Source organism: Phaeodactylum tricornutum, chromosome 3 (genome assembly GCF_000150955.2).
Source record: "Phaeodactylum tricornutum CCAP 1055/1 chromosome 3, complete sequence".
Taxonomy (NCBI): domain Eukaryota; phylum Bacillariophyta; class Bacillariophyceae; order Surirellales; family Neidiaceae; genus Phaeodactylum; species Phaeodactylum tricornutum.
This window is the reverse complement of record NC_011671.1, coordinates 976,231-994,872: the sequence shown is the minus strand read 5'-3', so window position 1 is coordinate 994,872 and position 18,642 is coordinate 976,231. Positions and strand designations below refer to the sequence as shown.

Sequence of the window (18,642 nt, the reverse complement as noted above, 5' to 3'; positions counted from 1 at the left end):
ACTTGATAGCTACAGTGAGTCACGTGAGTAGGTTTTCGGCATCCATATCAGGCCTTGTCCACAGTCAGAGGCGGTTTGCAATAGGTATGTTGTCATAGCTTTTGCCTACATAAAACAACGAGCTTGACGCGTAATACCTTCTCACGCTCCGATTCGCATTCACAGTTAAAGACAAAGATTCTGCTTGAAAAGCAAATCTTATCTTGAGACGCACTTTCTCAGCACATTCTATGTCCTGGTTTATGCTGGGGGCCATAGACCGCGGTAAGTCGTACGTGATCAGGATAGATGAAAACTATTAACTACTCGCAATTTTAATGTGGCATATTACGTTTCTGAACCGAATGTGTGTCATCCAAAATAGCTCTACAGTTGCTTTTGTTACAGCTAGGAGCAAGTCCGAGTACAAAGGGAGTTGATTGTTGTTAGTTGCATCGGCTACAGCTTGGCAGACTGCCCCAAAGACCTGATGACAACCCTGTCCAGCAAAATTTAGCAGCACAAAAGAATAGGGAATTCGGCAAGCTCATGGCAATCGTTTGGCAAACTTTACCATCAGCGTGGGTACGCCCTGTCTTCCAGCATCGCCACAACCATTAACAGCTAGGGTGACAGAAAGACGAATACGAACACAGTAGAAAATGTAGGTAGATTGGTTCTTAGCTTGATTCACAGCATTTGTAATCCATCAGAGTACGAATTAGAATGGAATTTCGAGTCCATCTTCGCAATTAATAAACTTGCCGCTCGTTTCCATAGAAAGTTTCCCAGCTTCGTGCATGATGCGCTTGGCACCAACTGCGGCATCAACAGCACCTTCTACTTCCCAAATTTGTTTATACTTTTCGGTCATGCCCGTCTTATTGAAACCCGGATGAAAAATACCAACAGCGATACCTTTGCTTTTGACTTCTTGTGCCAACAGCGCCGCCATCATGTTGGCCGCCGCCTTGGACATGTGGTGTCCATAATCGTGACCGTCAGGATTCTGGGTAGTTCTCCATGTGACAGAACCGCCCTGGGAGGTAATCATGACCACCTTGGACCCGTCCAGAAGCGCCCCTGCGCGAAGAAGCGCGGAAGTTACTCGAAGCGGTCCAATGGCGCAGATGTCGATCGTCTTGAGCTGCTCATTGAAGTCTAGATTATCCAAGGTTTCTTCTTCGCGCATAAAATAGCCCGCGTTATTGATAAGCTAAAAAAACAGGAGAATGGCTGCGTAAGAAAACAACTATAGACCTGACAGTGCACAAGCTTCACCCAACTCACAATATCGATGGGGCCACCTTTTATGGCATGTTCGAGGTCCACACACAGCTCATTGCTGGTCTGGTCTACACCCTTAATGAGCTCGTCAGGATTTAGTTTTTCGAGTTCATCCGAAGTTGAACGAACTATGGCGACGAGTTTGGCTCCAGCTTCAGTCAATTCCTTGGCCAAGGCCAGACCGATGCCTCGGTTGGCTCCCGTTACGGCAACACGCTTGCCCTTGAGAAAGGCTGGGTCGTATACCGTGGTAATGTCAAGATAGCGTTCGTTGCTCTCTTTTTTGGCTCGAGCGAAGCGAGCCTGCTGATCTGGCATGGAATAGCGATCCGAGTCAGACATGCTGAGTGTAAATTGATTGTGTACAGCAGAGGTGGCCAGGAAGGGACGAACGAAAGCAGTGCGAGAAGAGGGGGCAAACGCAAGCGTGGTGGTCGAAACTGATGCGAAAAGATAAGTGGCGATGCGAAAGTGGACCATCCCGGATTGCTTGTGTTGTGCAAATGGTAGACGGTACGAAAGGAAGTTTGGAAGAGAATGTGATCGAAGAAAGGCCACGAAATCTATGCCCGTCCGTATCTTTCTCGCGTCCTCGCCGTCGCTCACTCCTCTATTAGGGCGGGAAACTCTCCCCGCCACCTTTTTGTGACGTCAGTGGTCTACAACACTGGAATCCTTCCGAAAACCAGTACCTAGTGTACCTCTAACAGTCGCGGTCAGCATAAAGGGAATAGATTTTCCCGTTATAACGCTCTCTATATATGCACTGATTGTACTGTTGAAAAGGGTGCTGAGGTATTTCTGGGATCTCCGACCCTTGTCTAGATGCCTAGATGAGTGCCTAACAGTAAATGCAATATTAATATAAAACTGAGCTCTCCTGTAATGAAATTGATGAGCTTATAAAACTATCTCTCTATAGCTTGCTCTTCCTTTAGGCACTTCTCTGGTCGTTTCGTGACATCAGAGAATGCTATGCTAGCTGGTATCCCCCAGGGCGCCCCGTGAGACGACGGTAAGCTTCCTTCCACTCCGGGCTATTGACTGGATGATCAACAACCAAACCGCAGCTCTGCATCATTGCGTAGCAAGTGGTCGGGCCAACAAACTTGAAACCTCTATTTTTCAAAGCCTTGCTGAGTGCTTCGCTTTCCTTTGTCTTGGTGGTCGCATCGGCCAAGTTCCCTTTCCATTGATTCAAAATAGGTTTATCGGCAGGCCACAAACGACCAGATGAATTTATCGAAGGCACCATCACCCTCGGATTCCCTCAATTGGATAATCTTTTGCGCATTGTTAATGACTGCTTCAATTTTGCCCCGGTGTCGCACCACCAAGTCACGGGGCTCGCCGGTAGTTTGAACAATCGCATCTACATCACTCGGTGTCATATTGGCCACCTTGTTTATCTCAAAGCCATGGATACACGGCGGTACGCCTCCCGCTTTCGCAAGATTGTCAGCCAAGACAAGCCAGACTGCGCTCCTTCTAGGGAAAGATTTTCAAACAGGAGATTATCTCCTCGCTTTTCAAAACCCCATTCGGTTGCCATGTACGCATTGTACTCGATGTCTCCTTTGGTGAAGATGTTGTACCATGGATCAGCTGTACGTATGTGGACAGATTCTGCTAGGCTAGGCAACTTTTTCACAAGCAATGACTTTGATCGTTTAGTCTTGGTTTTGGCAGTCTCGACTTTAAGTGGGTGGTCGCTCTTGGTCGACTGACGACGGGTTTTCATCGCTGACTGGAAGCGAGATAATCTCGTGAGTAATGGTATTTCATTAATTGTAAAAAGAGCGAAGTTTCTGCCGACCATTAGTCCTTGTCCACTTTTCCTCGCCAGATTTTGGCGTCTTTTGAGAATCGAAGATCACAAGAAATGAATTCTCGCTGGTGGATATTGGTTGGGGTCTACCAATACAATAAATGGTCCGCAGGAGCAATTTTCAAACACCCTGTCTCTATTGACACAAACACTCACAGTCCACCTGAACTTGGCAAACAAAGTTCAATTTTGCACGCTGGTCGATGTTGTCTGCATATGATTCTTGGATTTTCCAGGGCAAAGCTCGTGACGTCGGTGAAAGCACCAACAATGAGAGTGACAGGCGGAAGATGAAAAGACATTAAGTAGACAACTCATAATTAACCAAGTTCGAGAGGGCAGTGTCCCTGAAAATGAAACAGGGAAGCGCGGCCGACAACCTGAACCAAAATCAAAATGAGAGGGATCTAGCTAGCAGCGGACGCAAAAGAAATTAATCACATCCTGAAAGTCCTTTTTCATCATGAGAGGAAGAACCATGCAATGCCTCCTACAAACAGCATACCTACTGGCTTACGTGGTGAGACAAGCCAATGGTTTTCGTGCTTGGGGTAGCACAATACAAAGGTGTTCTGATTCACGGCTTCTATCCAGCTCGCAACGCTGGACCATGCATGCTCGATATCGACAAGATGCTCGGTCCAACACAATTCTCTTTGAATCGACAAAATGCACGGAGGTAAATTCCTCGCAGCTTCTGCCGCCCTCAAAGTTGACTTTAAATCAAGCTGTTGAAGAAGCCGAAGTTTTGCGCCAGCGTGCGAGAGGTCTGCTGGAGGAGGTCGAGACCATGGAAGCCGCGTTGAAAGAGTCTCGATCGCGGAAAGCCAATAAAAAAATATCAGAAAAGATGCATATGGTTGATAAGCTCTTCTTGAATCGGCCGCTGACACCGGAAGCGGTGGCGCGCGTTATGCGAGAAGAACGCTGGTCAGCCGATCAGGCCTGTCTCGTTTTGGATGCCTTGTACGATCGGTTGACGCAAGGATCTAGCACTTTATCACCTGCCGAACTAAAAATCGGCGATCATCAAACAAGGGAAGGAGCCAACCACACCGAGGTGTTGATTTTGGAATCTTACATTGATTGCTTGATTCGTGGCGCGGAGAATTTAGATCAAGCATGGAGCAGTCCCTCCGAAAGCCGCCATCCTCGATGGTCTGGTCGGGTAGCGTCCACGCTAAAATCACAACTCAACGAACGTTATCGCAGAGATGCAGAAAATTTTCAATTGCGAGTAGCAGCTGGGGCTAACGACGCTGTTCTAAACGCAAACGAAACCGTACAGGAGTATATGCGGCGAACACTTGGCTTACCGTCTTTAACGGAGGAAATGTTGGGAAAGTCTAGAAACCTCACACATGTCATGAATCGTATTTCGCTGATACCAGTGTGGATACCATCGTCTTTGCTACAATTCGTGACTCGTACCAGAGCCAGAATCAGCCCCGCGGACGTTAAAGCTATCAAGAATGAAGTGTTAGTGGAGAGCCGCTTCTTTTGTACGTCGTTTGATTCCATACCAAGCGCTGCGATCTTTCGAGGTAATTTAAGACCGCCTGTAGGGCATACTGAAACACGGAATTTGCCTGCCGAGTGCTTCAGAGCGATTCAGCAAAAAATGGATGAACGAGGTCTGTCGGAAAGAGTTCAGCTCTTCCTCATGCCAGATCCAGAGTGGCGACCAACCAGAGACGTGAGAGATTCGAAACCTAAACCGGTAATTTTAGCTATCCCACAAGACATTGGCCCATCGAGACCGGAAAGTGTGGACTGGAGACGATTCGCACTCAAATGCTTTGCTGTTGGACTGAGCGCATTAACGACTTATACATACTCTGTCAGCTGTTTTGCACTGAATCCATTTTTCTTCGAGTCAATTGTCAGTCGAAATGACGTGTCAGTGCTAAGAGTCTGCCTCCCAGTGTTTGTCGGGGTTGTGGCTGTACAACTTGTTCACGAATTAGCGCATTACTTTGTTGCGAAACAGCGTGATATCAAGATAGGATTACCCACTACCGTTCCTTCGACGCAACTGGGTACGTTCGGCTGCGTAACCCCTTTAAAATCCTTTCCTACAACCCGCGAAGCCCTTCTCGATTTTTCCCTGAGCGGACCTGTCGCTGCAATTTTGATGTCAATCATCATGATGAGCCTTGGTATCTCCGCAACCCTCAATGCGTCCGCAGCCACTATCTCAACCTTTCCAACGGTTCCTCTCACTATGTTAAAATCCAGTCTTCTAACCGGAATACTATTGAGCGTGCTAGCACCAAAAGTTATGATGATGCCCCTGCCTCAACCTATTCCGCTACATCCCATTTTCTTCGCTGGGTTTGTCGGACTCATTTCTTCTGCCCTGAACTTGTTACCAATAGTTCGCATTGATGGCGGACGCGCCTGTACAGCGGCACTGGGGGGCCGTGTGGGCGCCTTCGCCTCCATTGGAACCGCCATGTTTTTGTTGTCGTTCCTGGCTTCTGGAAGTTCTGGTTTGGGCCTAGCATTCGGATTGTTTGTGGGAATCTTTCAGCGCCGACCTGAAGTCCCCGTGCGAGATGAAGTAACCGAAGTCGGTAGGTTCCGACTCGGGGCATGGGTAGTTTCCGTGGGAATTGCCGCTTTTTCCTTAATGCCATTTCCAGGATGCTCCGGAATTCTTTAGTTACGCTAGAGTAACGACTTGACAGATAAAGCACGTCCAAATTCAGTGAACTTTAAGATGAGAGAGACCTTCGCTGTCCTATATATAAAGTCGATGACGCTGACATTCAGTCCATAAAATATTATATGAAGTAGTGTATAAGGCCAATCAAAAGTAAAGAAACTGGCAAGGCATCCATGTATCTACATCAGGGGAGATGAATTGGCTTTATGCGGTCTCTCCGATGGGTGTCGGCTCAAAAACATTGCCATCCCCCTTATATTCATCAGTGAGTAGTGCTAGTTTAGCAAACAAGTCCGAATCCTTACCTGCTCCTATAGGCGTGATCATGATATCATCCAAAGACTTAAGTGATTCTTTTTGCGAATCTTCGGGAGAAAGCATGCTGTCAAACGGATCAAACTTGGAAGCTCTTCCCATTAGAGCTTGAATCGATGGACCTTCCACAGGCGCATTCTCATGGATGGGAGCAATTGATTGCGACAAAAAATTTGCAAGCAACGATGTGTTCCCGAGAGGAAGGTTGGCGAATGATGCACTGTTTTGATTTCTTCCCGGCAAACCCCCTGTCTGGTTGGCCAGCATGCCGTTAGCGATGGGCAGAGGAGGGAAATCACCCAAATCTGCAAAAAGGCTCGCTGAGGGCTTGGTATTCGTTTGGCCGGCCGTACCCCAGTCGAAATTTTGCATCGAAGCTTCGGTATTGAGCGGAGTTGTGTTTCTTTTGCTCCCGAGATTAGGGCATGACCAATTGAAATTGTTTTGTTTCAGGGGGCCTGTAGCCTTGTTGTTGGCATGAAAGTCCAGTACTGAACGAGCTGACCGGCGTGCTTGCATTAACTGTAAGTTCTCCCCCAAAAAAGCGTTCGCTCTCTGTAGGTCCGTTCCAAGTAAGGATGATTGTACAGATTCAAGATCACCCAATTGGAGGGAAGCCGAGTTCTGCGAAATAAAATCTCGTTCCTCATCGCTTTGGGAGGAATGCAGCCTGTCTATTTGTTCGACTTGGCGCCTCAGCTTTTTTGCTGTGTTGCTTGATCTGTACTTGTCGTGAAGAGCGTCGCGGAATGCTTGGGAAGTTTTCTCCCGGGCCAGAAAGTCACCTACTTCAAACCAGCGGCCTGATTTGGGATCCTTTTTCACAAATCCACCGTTCGGGCTGAGTTCACGGACCTTCGTAACGATCTCTGAGAGGATAAAACTCTTCTCTAACTTGGCTGAAGCTTGATTATAATGATCCAAGTACCCCGCAACAATCGTACGAAAGCTATCATTACCAATGTGGTTGAAAACATTGCGGCCGCGCCCACAAATAACATCGTTCTCTCCAGGTTGGAAGTCATCTGGGAGCGGCTGCATATTTTTTGCTGCCTCTCCCTTGGCAAGACTGCTTTTATTATTTGCTGTTGACATCTGCCCCTCATCCAAGAACGATTCACTTGGGATAGACTCCATCTTCGGTAAGCGGGGTTCGCTTACAGTAAAATGGCCCGGATTTACGATCAATAGCCGTATGGTCAAGTGAAGGGAATGTTTGCTGCCTGTGTAAGCTTGTATGTTGATGAGCCACGAGTTGATCGCGGGGAAGGTTAGGCAGAACGAAGTCCATGCATCCGCAATTTTTTTAGGTTTTAGGTGGCGAAGCTTTCCCGCGGAATACACGAACATATGTCTGTCCGGGAGAAGTACAATCCTCTTCTCGAAACGGTACTCAATGGACATTTATCCGTCTATGACTTTCCGGTCATTAATTTCACTGTTCAGTTGGTCTTTATTCCTCCGGAAGCCTCTTCCTGTATTCTGTTTCGAAAATGGATCGACTTCGGAACATCTGCAGAGACAAAGACTGCATGGATAGGACGCCAGAACAAGGCCATAATCCCCCTTTTCGGAAAAACCGGCATAGGCTATGTAAGGATCATTGATAAGACAAATCGTTTTCTTGTCTATGAAATCTTGAAATGCAAAACCTGATAAAAAACTAAAATGATGTATATAATATATATAACCATCACTGTGTTACATATTTCCAATTTCTTTTTCATTGTGCTAGTAAATCTCTAAATAATTTCTCTTCTCAACGTCACTGTTCTTTTTTGTTTCACGGTACTCGAGGGCTACGCTGTTCATGTAATTGAATATTTGAAAAGATTGTCCGACAATCTCCCCCCGCCACTCCACCATCTTCATATCGAGCTACATAGAGAAAATAGAGAGCAGTAGTCTGGTCCCAATCTTAACCATGATTGTGATTTCCTGGAAGGTTAGAAAGTTTGATATGTTTGGCTGGTTAAGCTAGTATTTAGGTGAGAGTTTCCACTGATGCCTCGATTTGCTTTCGAAAAGATTTTGTTTAGTCAATAAAAAGGTTTACTGTCAACTCACACCAAAAAGCCATATTCACAGTCAAAGTCTTCTACGGTATCATGGATCTGTTTTTCTCATGGATCTGTTTTTCTCATGTAACGTTAGTATCGATTCTAACTAAAAAAATAGCCCGTAGGAGGGCTCCGCAACCCAGTGAGTCCTTGTGCTCGCAATTCTGTTTCTGAAAAGTGTTCTTCCAAAAAGACGACAAAGCCGTGTTCTATTGTGATTTGGAAGGTAAATTCCGAAACTGAACGGTTTAGGTACCCAATTGATTCGGGTCTACCTATAAAACTGGAATATGATCGTCTCAAAACTGTTCAGGATCCATTCACAGTAAGCAGGACGCACTCTTGCCTCTCTTTTCTTTTAATAGAAAACGCCATACTAATGAGAATTATATCTCAGTCGTATTTTGACATTGATTGTAAGCTATCATAAGATAAGTCAAATGGTCAGCTACGGCACCAGTATTCACGTCGATGACAAACATGCTGAAATCCAAAGGATGACGAAATAAAAGTCTCGTCGGCACCCTTTTGTAGTTCGCGTCGTCCAGAGAAAGTAGCAATTTGTGCTGTGCTGTGCCAACCAGAAGCAATCAACCCTACGCAATTCTAACCAAATAAGAGTAAGCTTGGTTTCTTCCCCAAATGGAAGTCTTATCTACACTGGTCGCACTCACTGTATCTTTTCACAAGAAGGCAGGTATGCCTTTAGAATCGTACTACCTAGTAATCTACTGCTTACTGGTGCCCACCGCCCCATGGTTGCCTCCTCTTTTGTTTTCTCAAAAATGCCGATCTATTCCTTTCCAAGGACGTTTTTTGTGTTTGCGATGTATCTGTCAGAATAGGATCTTCCACCAGCGGAGTCCCTTGCACTTTAGCAGCCTGATCAAGGTTGTCAGGTTTTTTCAAATCTCCAATTGGAGTCAGCGGAATAGGCTCAAACGGATTGCAATCGCCGAAAGAAGGTTCTGTTAACTTCTCCAGCGAACTCAACAAGTCTTTCGAAATTCCATCTCCTACTGGAGGAAGCTTAATATTCGCTAACAACTTCGGCTTTCCGAACGAAGCATAATGTGGGAAGCTGGGGGGTGATACCAGTGCCTGTTGGTTGGACCAGGAAGCAAGTGAAATATGGTCGGTGTAACTTGGCTGGGGCAAAGTGTGATGTATAGCTTCCATTCCATCTGTTGCTTCATTTCGAGGAAACTGCACTGTTGGAAGAGAGTGACTGAGCCAATCCAGTTCAAGATCAAAACCATATGTAGGAAGTGTTTGTGGAGATGACGGAAGCGAAAAAGATCGCTGAGCATTTCGGCGAAGATTTCCACGGTCGTCAAACCGACTTTTAAATGGTTCCTCGCTAGAAGCATGCATCGAAATTCCACCTGACTGGGTTTCAGGGGAAGCTCTTTGGAATGAACAATTTGAAAACCGGGGGTGTGCCTTTGTGTTATGGCTGGACAGGCGATACATTGAAGCTGCTAATCCTAAGCTAGCATGTTCCTTTCGCAACTCGGAAAGCTGATGTAATCGGGCCAAGATGCCCAAAGCAGCCTGATCTTCATTCGCCGACGCCAAGTATGCTGCGGAAAGAAAGTATGCGTGAGATTTTGTTTACTTTATTTTGAAAAATATCGCTGAAGACTTACAATCCGAGCTGCTGCGAGATGGATCCTGTTGCTTGAAATCCGCCAAGCCGCCCCTTTGCAACTTCTCGCTTACTTTTGCTTGTTCCTTCTGTCTCCGCTTCTTTTTTGCTACACTACTGGACTTGTAGTGCTCGTGTAGAGCGTCGCGGAAAGTCTGGGAAGTCTTCTCTCTTGCGAGAAAATCACCAACTTCAAACCAGCGACGAGTTGCTTCGTCTTGTTTAATGAATCCTCCTCTTGGACTTGCTATCCGCACTTGCTCGACAACATCATTCAGCACGCTCGATTTATCCAATTTTGATCGAGCCTGAGAATACTTATCTAACATCCCTAATACTCTTTGCCGAAAGCGCTCATTTCCAATGTGACTGTAACATTTCTTCCCCCTTCCACAAATCACGTCGTCTATTCCAGGTTTGAAATCTTCCGGCAAGAGGTTGATGCGACTACCAATAGTTCGGCCAACTAGCAAGGATACCGATGGGACAGGCTCGGAGGGCAAATCTCGGTTCATGATCGAGAAGTGCAACGATTAGAATAAAATCCGCAATGATTTTACAGCCCGGATGTGTTTCCACATCAGTGAAAATAAAACCGGACCGAAAAATACGTTGACTGTGAGAGATCTTTGCTGAAGAAACCATAGTAGAGGTGGCCGGTTTTGCTTCGGGGCAATTGTAATCTTCATCGGTCGGTGTCTATATATATATGGCTTACTAGAACATTTCGATTTATTTGGTGTATGATTGCAACTCTACAAATTTGGTATCAGGAAGATAAACTTCCTTAGATTGAAATTTTAGTTTGCGCCGCAAACGTACAAATGGACACTGATATTTCTACACTAATCTACAGGGCAGGAAGAACTAAAGATAAAGCAGAAGAATGACCGAATCACAGGATCAATTTCAAACCCTTTCTGTATGCAATGAAGATCAGATGACCCCCTGAGATTCTGATGAAGGAAAAACAAGAAGAGAAATAACAGAAAAATGCGCAAAACACTTATTTCGGAAAAAGAGCTCATGTGTATCACATTCATCATCTACTCCAAAAATTACTGTGAGAAACGGTCAATTCTTCACTATCATTATAAATGGGTCACTTGTGTTACGGTACACTACCTTGCGGCATGTCTCTCGGACAGCTTCCACTTAGGAAGGCAAATGTAAGTGTGAGCAAATCCGATGGATGCAATGTTTACGTGTCAAGTATGGAGTTTGTGTCGGCCTTATTGCGCAAACCACCATATTTGGGTTACCCTGTTGTAGTATCCCTCCTCGCGATATGTCTTGTGGACATAATTCACTGAACACGGATATCGCAAGTGTGAATCAAAACTATGCACATGGAGCTAAGGAGGCCCGCACAGAAATGATGCCACTGCCTTGTTCCGTGGCCACGTGGACTCACAATAATCAAAGCGCTTGTACAATTGAAATCGCATGTGCTTAGTCTCCACTTGTTGGTTTACACAACCGAGGTGAACTGGGATACAATTGGATTATAGGATGTCACGGTTTAGTACCATGCGACATGTCCATCAAGAATGTCCGTCCGTTAGGTGTCAACACGGTGGATGGCAGTTGGAGTGTTTACAAGGATGAAGTGAGTCGCATGGAAGTTAATTCGGTCTTATTGTATGGAATTCCTAAGTACAACAATGTATCAGGCGTTGGAGAGAACGCGACTGAACATGTCGTGTTCTGACGGTGGCAACGGAGTGGGACTGACAATACTTATTGCCTGACTAACGGATGTAAAGGGATACACTCCATTTCCCGCGGCATGCATGTTATGAAAGGTATTTCCGGTTCCACTATAAGTAAATGTGAGCGTGCGCCATGGTATAAGGATACTATGGCAAAGGAAAGATATATGGTTTTGTTTGAGTTTGTTCCTCAGGTTTTGTTGTATCTTGGCAAATCAGAGGAACAACAAGAACTAGTCCATAGCACTACTTCTTTAATCATTGTTTTATAAGTTCTTTGATCCGTACTGCCTTTATTGCACAGGTCCTTGTATCCGCTGCTTAACCCATGGGGAGCGTTGTCAACAGGTAGACTTTTACAGTCCCTAAGTCTCTTAGGTGTATTGCCAGTCGTTCGTAATAACGCCCTCCTCTGTTTATCAGGCTCTGTTCCTAACAGCGCTTCTGTCCATATGGTGTACATTGGTGTATATTGTAACATAGGAGATATAACTGGAACATAGAAAATACAATTGAGGCAACATAGGGGGTATCACAAGACACATGGTGGGACTGAGCAACAAAACAACTAGTTTGTAGAATGTAATCGTCCTCTCATTGTTTTATAAGTTCATTGTTCCAAATTGCATTCTACACATAGGTCCTTGTATCCGCTGTCTAACCCGTGGGGAGCATTGTCAACAAGTTGAGTTTTACAGACCCTAAGTATTGCAGGTTGTTTGTCTCAACATCCACCTTTGTTTACCACACACTGTCCTAACAGCAATCTGTCCTACGGTTGTAATTTGGTAGTACTCTGTAACAATTTCCTGTACTGCCTATCAAGCAAGTGTACCTTCTGCTATTAATGTAAGACTGAAAGTTCATTCTTAAGATAGCTCCCTAACAGTAAGCGACAAATTGTGCAAGTAGTGCCCTTTCGGAAAAAGTTTGTTCTTGACTGACAGTGAACAAATGCATAAAATGGCTTGTGTATGCCGTATGCATTGCAAATCTAACAGTTAATTTCGCTGAAGGGGATGGGACAAGTGGAAAACTTCTAGAAGGGGAGAACATGTTCAGTTTAAGTAGTTTCAATAGGCTCTATTACATTATTGACTAATCAAACTATTTAAACTAAACACCGTGAATTGACTGACTGTACTGCAACTACAACGGGCTAAAATGTGTCTATGGGACCAAAGGATTGTAGATACTTTTGTAGGCAGATAAAAAGACGTAAATCAAAACTTAACTTGTCTCCACAATATAGGGATATTGAAGCCTATATGCTTGTTGTAGGGTGTTCCTAACTATGAGATGCCAAAGTTGCCGGTCAATTACGCAACAGCAGTTTCTCACCTCCACCTGTGTCACAATATACACCAAGGCGCCATATAGGACAATGAAACATAGGTGATGGAAGTGTGAGTCAAGTTGAAGATTGTGGTGATAACACAGCATTTATGTCTACCTTATTGTACAAACCAAAGGATTCACTATATTATCAGGATTGTCCCATATTGGAAGCCGCTGGAGCAGGATACACAAGTGAGGTTTAGGACACAGTCGCACAAATTGCAGGGTGAGTGACAAGCAGGATTGGATACTCACGGTGGGATGCTATGTGGGACTTATACTCAAAAGAGATATTGCTCTAGGTGAGAGTAAGATTAATAGGCACATGTTGAGGGGTTGTTCATCTGAATTGTTACAATATACACCAATGTACACCAAATGGACAGAAGCGCTGTTAGGGACAGAGCCTGGTAAACAGAAGAGGGCATTATTACAAACAACCGGCAAGACACCTAAGCGACTTAGCGACTGTAAAACTTACTTGTTGGCGACGCTCCCCTTGGGTTAGGCAGCGGATACGAGGACCTATGCGTAAACTAGCAGTACGGATCAAAGAACTTATAAAACAATGATTGAAGAAGTAGTGTTATGAACTAGTTCTTGTTGCTCCTCCAATTTGCCAAGATACAACAAAACATGAGGAACAAACTCAAACGTACACAAATATCTTTCTTCCGTTATAGTATCCTTATACCATGACGTGCGCTCACATATACTTATAGTGGAACCGGAAATACCTTTCATAACATGCATGCCGCGGGAAATGGAGTGCATCCATTTACATCCGTTAGTCAGGCAATAAGTATTGTCAGTCCCACTCCGTTGCCACCGTCAGAACACGACATGTTCAGTCGCGTTCTCTCCAACGCCTGATACATTGTTGTACTTAGGAATTCCATACAATAAGACCGAGTTAACTTCCATACGACTCACTTCATCCTTGTAAACACTCCAACTGCCATTCACCGTGTTGACGTCCAAAATACGAACATCATTAGAAGACATGTCGCATCGCATTGATACCTTTACCGTACAAGGCAACAAGGTCGCGGTAAACAGCCTGAGCATCCAATTCATCCACATGCTTGTGGAGGATTCCACGCGCACAAGGGGTCAACAAAATGTCGTTGAACATGCCAAAAACAAAGTTCTGCATCTCAACAAATGTATCCATCTCATCAACGGTCTCGGACAAGTAGTCTGGGTCAAGAACCAACTGGACGCCATGGATACGGAGCTTGATACGAATATTCGTATTTCAAGTGACCCAAAAACGGTCTTCACTGAACTTTGGGTACGGAACGGAGTGATTCTTGATTGTCTTCCGAAACTTTGCGGCAGCACTTTCGACAAAGGAACTCCGAGCGTCCAATCCAACAGGGGTAGCAGGGGCAACAATAGCAGAGGCTGGTTGCCAATACTCAAGGACTTCAGGGGTAAGTTCAAACCAGCTTTCGTTTGTCACGTCGGTACATTTCGAGAGGAGCCATTTGACAATCTTCAAGCTCCGATCCTGCTGGGCAGGCGGAAGAAACATACAAACAATGGTGGCAGGGGTATCTTCCACAGAAGGAGTCAAAACACCATATGAAACATTGCAAGACAATTTTCGGTGATTGAGGCCAACTTGCTGGCCTGAGTAATGCTGTACTCTTCAAAGAACCGACGGTACGACGAATCCGGTGTTGTCGCTCCCAAAAGGTTCACAAGAACATGTTCAAGAGGGTCCATGGTCAAAGCAGGGATGATTCTTGAACGCAACTGTTGGGCCATTCACACGCAACAGAATCTTGTGCACCAAGGACAAACAAGACCAACACAGTATCTCGTGCACCAAGGACAAGCGAGACAGCAATTATCCGATCAACTTGTCAGCAGATCGAAACAACAAAAACAAAGCCACTGGTCTTACCCAACGGATTGTTTTATTGCCGTTCTATCACAGAACCAGACAATCCCCAAACAAACGGGAGCAAAGTGATTAGCAATCCAAGACTGTTAATCTGTCAATGGTCAAGTATCTCCTGGCTTCTGAAGACAGCACAAGGTGATCAAGACTTGTCTGGATTCTAACAAAGAGATACAAAATAACAAATATGGTTTTCACACAATTGTTGTTAAGATTTATAAACTCTAAACTAAAGAGCTAATCTGTTCACTTTCCATTTGGCCCCACAATTTGCCAAGTGCCATTGTGGTCCATTTCACTATTCTCCACGGTGTTATACACGGCACCGTGGGCGCATTCATCATAATTACCATGCTCCTTAGCATGGCAATGATCGAGTCCCGAAACAGTCACATCATGTTTCTGAATACTCAGCTGGGATTGCGCCTGTCCAAAACTATCCGTGTCGGGATTTGTGGCCAAACACACAACATTAGTTTTGACAGGCTCGCCTTGGGTGCCACGACCCAAGTATTGCGCGCCATCGCGCGAACCGGTACTCAAAACTGTCATTCCAGTTGACACTCACCATGGTTGAATCGAGCTGAGACTGCAATTAAAGTATTGAAATGCATGACTAAAATGGCTATGGAAAAGTCATTTGCATCGTTATATTTATGGTATTTTTGCCTGGAGTTGCAAAGTATGATCAGATTGTTGATTGCTCACAACATCTATGCATTGAACAACAATGTCCCAAATACAGCAGTGTCAGGTGATAGTACGGATATTAGTCACTTGTGTGAATTTGCTAGGTATGATTGGATATGGTATTTGGACCAAGTCGACTTTCCGGAGGACAAACGAAATCTAGGTCGCTGGCTTGGTCCTGCGCATGATATTGGTGATGTTATGTGTGCACGTATACTTGTTCAAACTGGTCAAGTAATATCTTGAACTTCTTACTTGCCACTTTCTACAGCTGATCTTAATTCCAGGATGGTGCGATTAGCAAAGTCCTCATTTAACGCAACATTGAGTTATCATCACTTTGATGAAGCCATTTTGTTACGATATACACCAATGTACACCGTATGGACAGAAGCACTGTTAGGAACAGAGCCTGGTAAACAAGAGAGGGCGTTATTACGAACGACCGGCGATACACCTAAGAGACTTAGGGACTGTAAAACTCTACTCGTTGGCGACGCTCCCCTCGGGTTAGGCAGCGGATACGAGGACCTATGCGTAAACTAGCAATGCGGATCAAAGAACTTATAAAACAATGATTGAAGAATTAGTGCTATAAACTAATTCTTGTTGCTCCTCCGATTTGCCAAGATACAACAAAACCTGAGGAACAAAATCAAACGTACACAAATATCTTTCTTCCGTCATAGTATCCTTATACCATGACGCGCGCTCACATATACTTATAGTGGAACCGGAAATACCTTTCATAACATGCATGCCGCGGGAAATGGAGCGCATCCATTTACATCCGTTAGTCAGGCAATAAGTATTGTCAGTCCCACTCCGTTGCCACTGTCAGAACACGACATGTTCAGTCGCGTTCTCTCCAACGCACGATACATCATTGTATCTAGGAATTTCATGCAATAAGACCGAGTTAACTTCCATACGACTCACTTCTCCCTTATGAACACTCCAACTGCCGTTCACCGTGTTGACGTCTAGAGGACGGACATCACTAGGAGACATGTCGCATGGTACTATACCGTGACACTCCCCATCGGTCTGTGTTGTATCCTTCAAGGCCTTGGTATCACAATCAGATGTATCACCATGCCAGAATAGTATAGGCTTAAGAAGAGGCCATGCCTGCTGGAAACCCCAATGCTTGCTGAGTACATCGGCAGGATTGTTGGCTCCCAAAATCTTTTGGAAATCCACAATGCCAGCAGCAATTGCCTCGCGGACTCGATGGTAGGACAAAGCGTTATGCCGTTTATTGATTGGTGATTGGGACTCTGTAGAACTTGTGATAACCGATTGGTTATCTCCAAACATAATAGTCTTGCCCTTAACTGTGACTCCTAGGTACCTCATTGTAATGCGCACATCAATGATTTGTTCAACTGCAATACGTGCAGCCACAAATTCTGATCCGTAGGTAGCAGTCTCGACGGTAGCCTGTCGTTTCGAAAACCATTCAAAAGGGGTTTGGTTTATGAGGTGGAGGATACCGGTGACTGAACGACCTGTAATCATATCGTGGTATAGGTTTGCGTCAACGTAGGTGGTTAAGACAACGGCCTTTCCCAAAGCCGTAGGGGCATCGTGAGGAACAAGTTCTTCCACATTTCCGTAGATGGAACGGGCCCATTCGTTGCTTCGGTCCGGTAGCTCAACGTAGTTGGGCTGATCGGTGCGCACACGGATTGCTCCTGCCTTCATCTTACGAAGGTATCCATACATACGCTTAAGACGATCAAGGTGGCCTTCTCGAGGCGCAACACGGAATCGAGCCATGGTCATCACAGCCGTAGCAATATCAAATCGCCCTAGCGTGATAAGCCATTGCAAACTCCCAATCAACGACTGATATTGCTTGATACCATCTTCGTTTAGTTCAGGAGTGGAGTCTAACTCAGGATGGTCACCTTTATCCAGCGGTGAAACATACTGTTTGGGTGACTCGCCGTACATACGTTCGTACTGCTCCATCATACGCGCGATATACTTCCGGGGGTGGTAAGACAAGGTTCCATCTTTGTCTCGCTCAAACGTACACCCTAGGTGGTACTCCAGTGGTCCAACACCTTTGAGCTTGTACTTGTGGACACTTTTAAGTTGTTCAACAATACTACCGGGGTCATGTGCTGCGACGGCAATGTCGTCGACGTAGACGGCAATATACTCGTAGACGCCTTGACTGGGTCGCATCCAAACATCGGAGTCGGCCTTGCTGGGTGTAAAGCCCATGTCGCGAAGTGTGTCGGCGAACCTCTCATGCCAACGAAGTCCACTACTACGTAGACCGTAAAGGGCCTTGTTGATGACAAGGATGTGACCGTTGAGGTCTCCGAACTCCGGTCCGGCAACAACAAAGACTTTCTCCTGGGTTTTGGCTTCAAGATAGGCATTCCCAATGTCAGCTCCCCATAGCCTCAAGTTATTTAGCTCGGCCAGGAACACAACAATACGGAGGCTTCGAAGTGACACGACTCCAGAGTAGACGCTCTCAGGAGGCACGGGGGTAAGGTGACCTCCAGCAACCATGCGAGCCTTGTGCCTGCCATCATGTTTGACATCGTAGACCGTGTGAATTCTGATTTTCCTGTACCCTTGTGGCGCGTTGGAAACATGTTTACCATTTAGAATAGCTTTACCTTTGTCGACAAAGGTATTGTATTCATGAAGCTGTGTACGCTCTATACTCTCAGCATCCTGCCATTTAGTGTTGCCATTACGCCTGTCGATATCAACAGCGCTAAGATGGTCGCGAGGGATCTGGTACCCAAATTTGTAGGTAGGTACACGACGGATAGAGTGTGTGCGGCTTTGGTTTACAAGGCGTTGGAACTTCTTCTGGCGGTTGACAAGTCGTTTGAACTGTTTCCAACCCGGGGTATCCAGCAAACCTTGACGTTTAGCATAGGCTGCGCAAGTAATAGGATCGTCGGCACGTATAACGTCTAGAGGTTCATAGCTAGACTCTCCAGTTTCCCAGTTTACCAAAACATTAAACTTAGAACCTTTATAGTTAATGTCCGTGGTTTGGAGGGGTCCTTGGTGTGCCACAATGTCTTTAAACTTCCATTGCCGATCAGTATCAGTCAATTCCTTTTCTAGGTCGGTCTCGACTTTATCTAGAATTTCGTTGTAGGCGATGATTTCATCGTGTTCACCGTCATTGATTTCAACAAGGAATTGGATGTCATGTGGTTTGTCAGGA

The 18,642-nt window shown here is 45.4% G+C and overlaps 4 protein-coding genes across 4 annotated transcripts; 1 reads left to right on the top strand and 3 right to left on the bottom strand.

Annotated features, from left to right (window-relative positions):
- Nucleotides 1-700: 700 nt before the first annotated feature.
- Nucleotides 701-1,608, bottom strand: PHATR_33463 (short-chain alcohol dehydrogenase with NAD or NADP as acceptor; the record flags this gene model as incomplete). Its single annotated transcript, XM_002186130.1, has 2 exons — nt 701-1,195; nt 1,270-1,608. The coding sequence occupies 2 exons, from the start codon at nt 1,606-1,608 to the stop codon at nt 701-703; spliced, it is 834 nt and encodes a 277-aa protein (XP_002186166.1).
- Nucleotides 1,609-3,704: 2,096 nt separating this feature from the next.
- Nucleotides 3,705-5,759, top strand: PHATR_33462 (predicted protein; the record flags this gene model as incomplete). The annotated part of the gene is made up of 1 exon (XM_002186406.1): nt 3,705-5,759. The coding sequence occupies one exon, from the start codon at nt 3,705-3,707 to the stop codon at nt 5,757-5,759; it is 2,055 nt and encodes a 684-aa protein (XP_002186442.1).
- Nucleotides 5,760-5,852: 93 nt separating this feature from the next.
- Nucleotides 5,853-7,320, bottom strand: PHATR_44101 (predicted protein). Its single transcript, XM_002186129.1, has one exon. The coding sequence runs from the start codon at nt 7,212-7,214 to the stop codon at nt 5,967-5,969; it is 1,248 nt and encodes a 415-aa protein (XP_002186165.1). The 5' UTR covers nt 7,215-7,320; the 3' UTR covers nt 5,853-5,966.
- Nucleotides 7,321-8,431: 1,111 nt separating this feature from the next.
- On the bottom strand, nt 8,432-10,310 carry PHATR_44100 (predicted protein). The gene is made up of 3 exons (XM_002186128.1): nt 9,787-10,310; nt 8,877-9,720; nt 8,432-8,708 (listed from the first exon to the last, which is right to left on the bottom strand). The coding sequence occupies exons 1-3, from the start codon at nt 10,298-10,300 to the stop codon at nt 8,582-8,584; spliced, it is 1,485 nt and encodes a 494-aa protein (XP_002186164.1). The 5' UTR covers nt 10,301-10,310; the 3' UTR covers nt 8,432-8,581.
- Between the last annotated feature and the right edge of the window lie 8,332 nt (nt 10,311-18,642).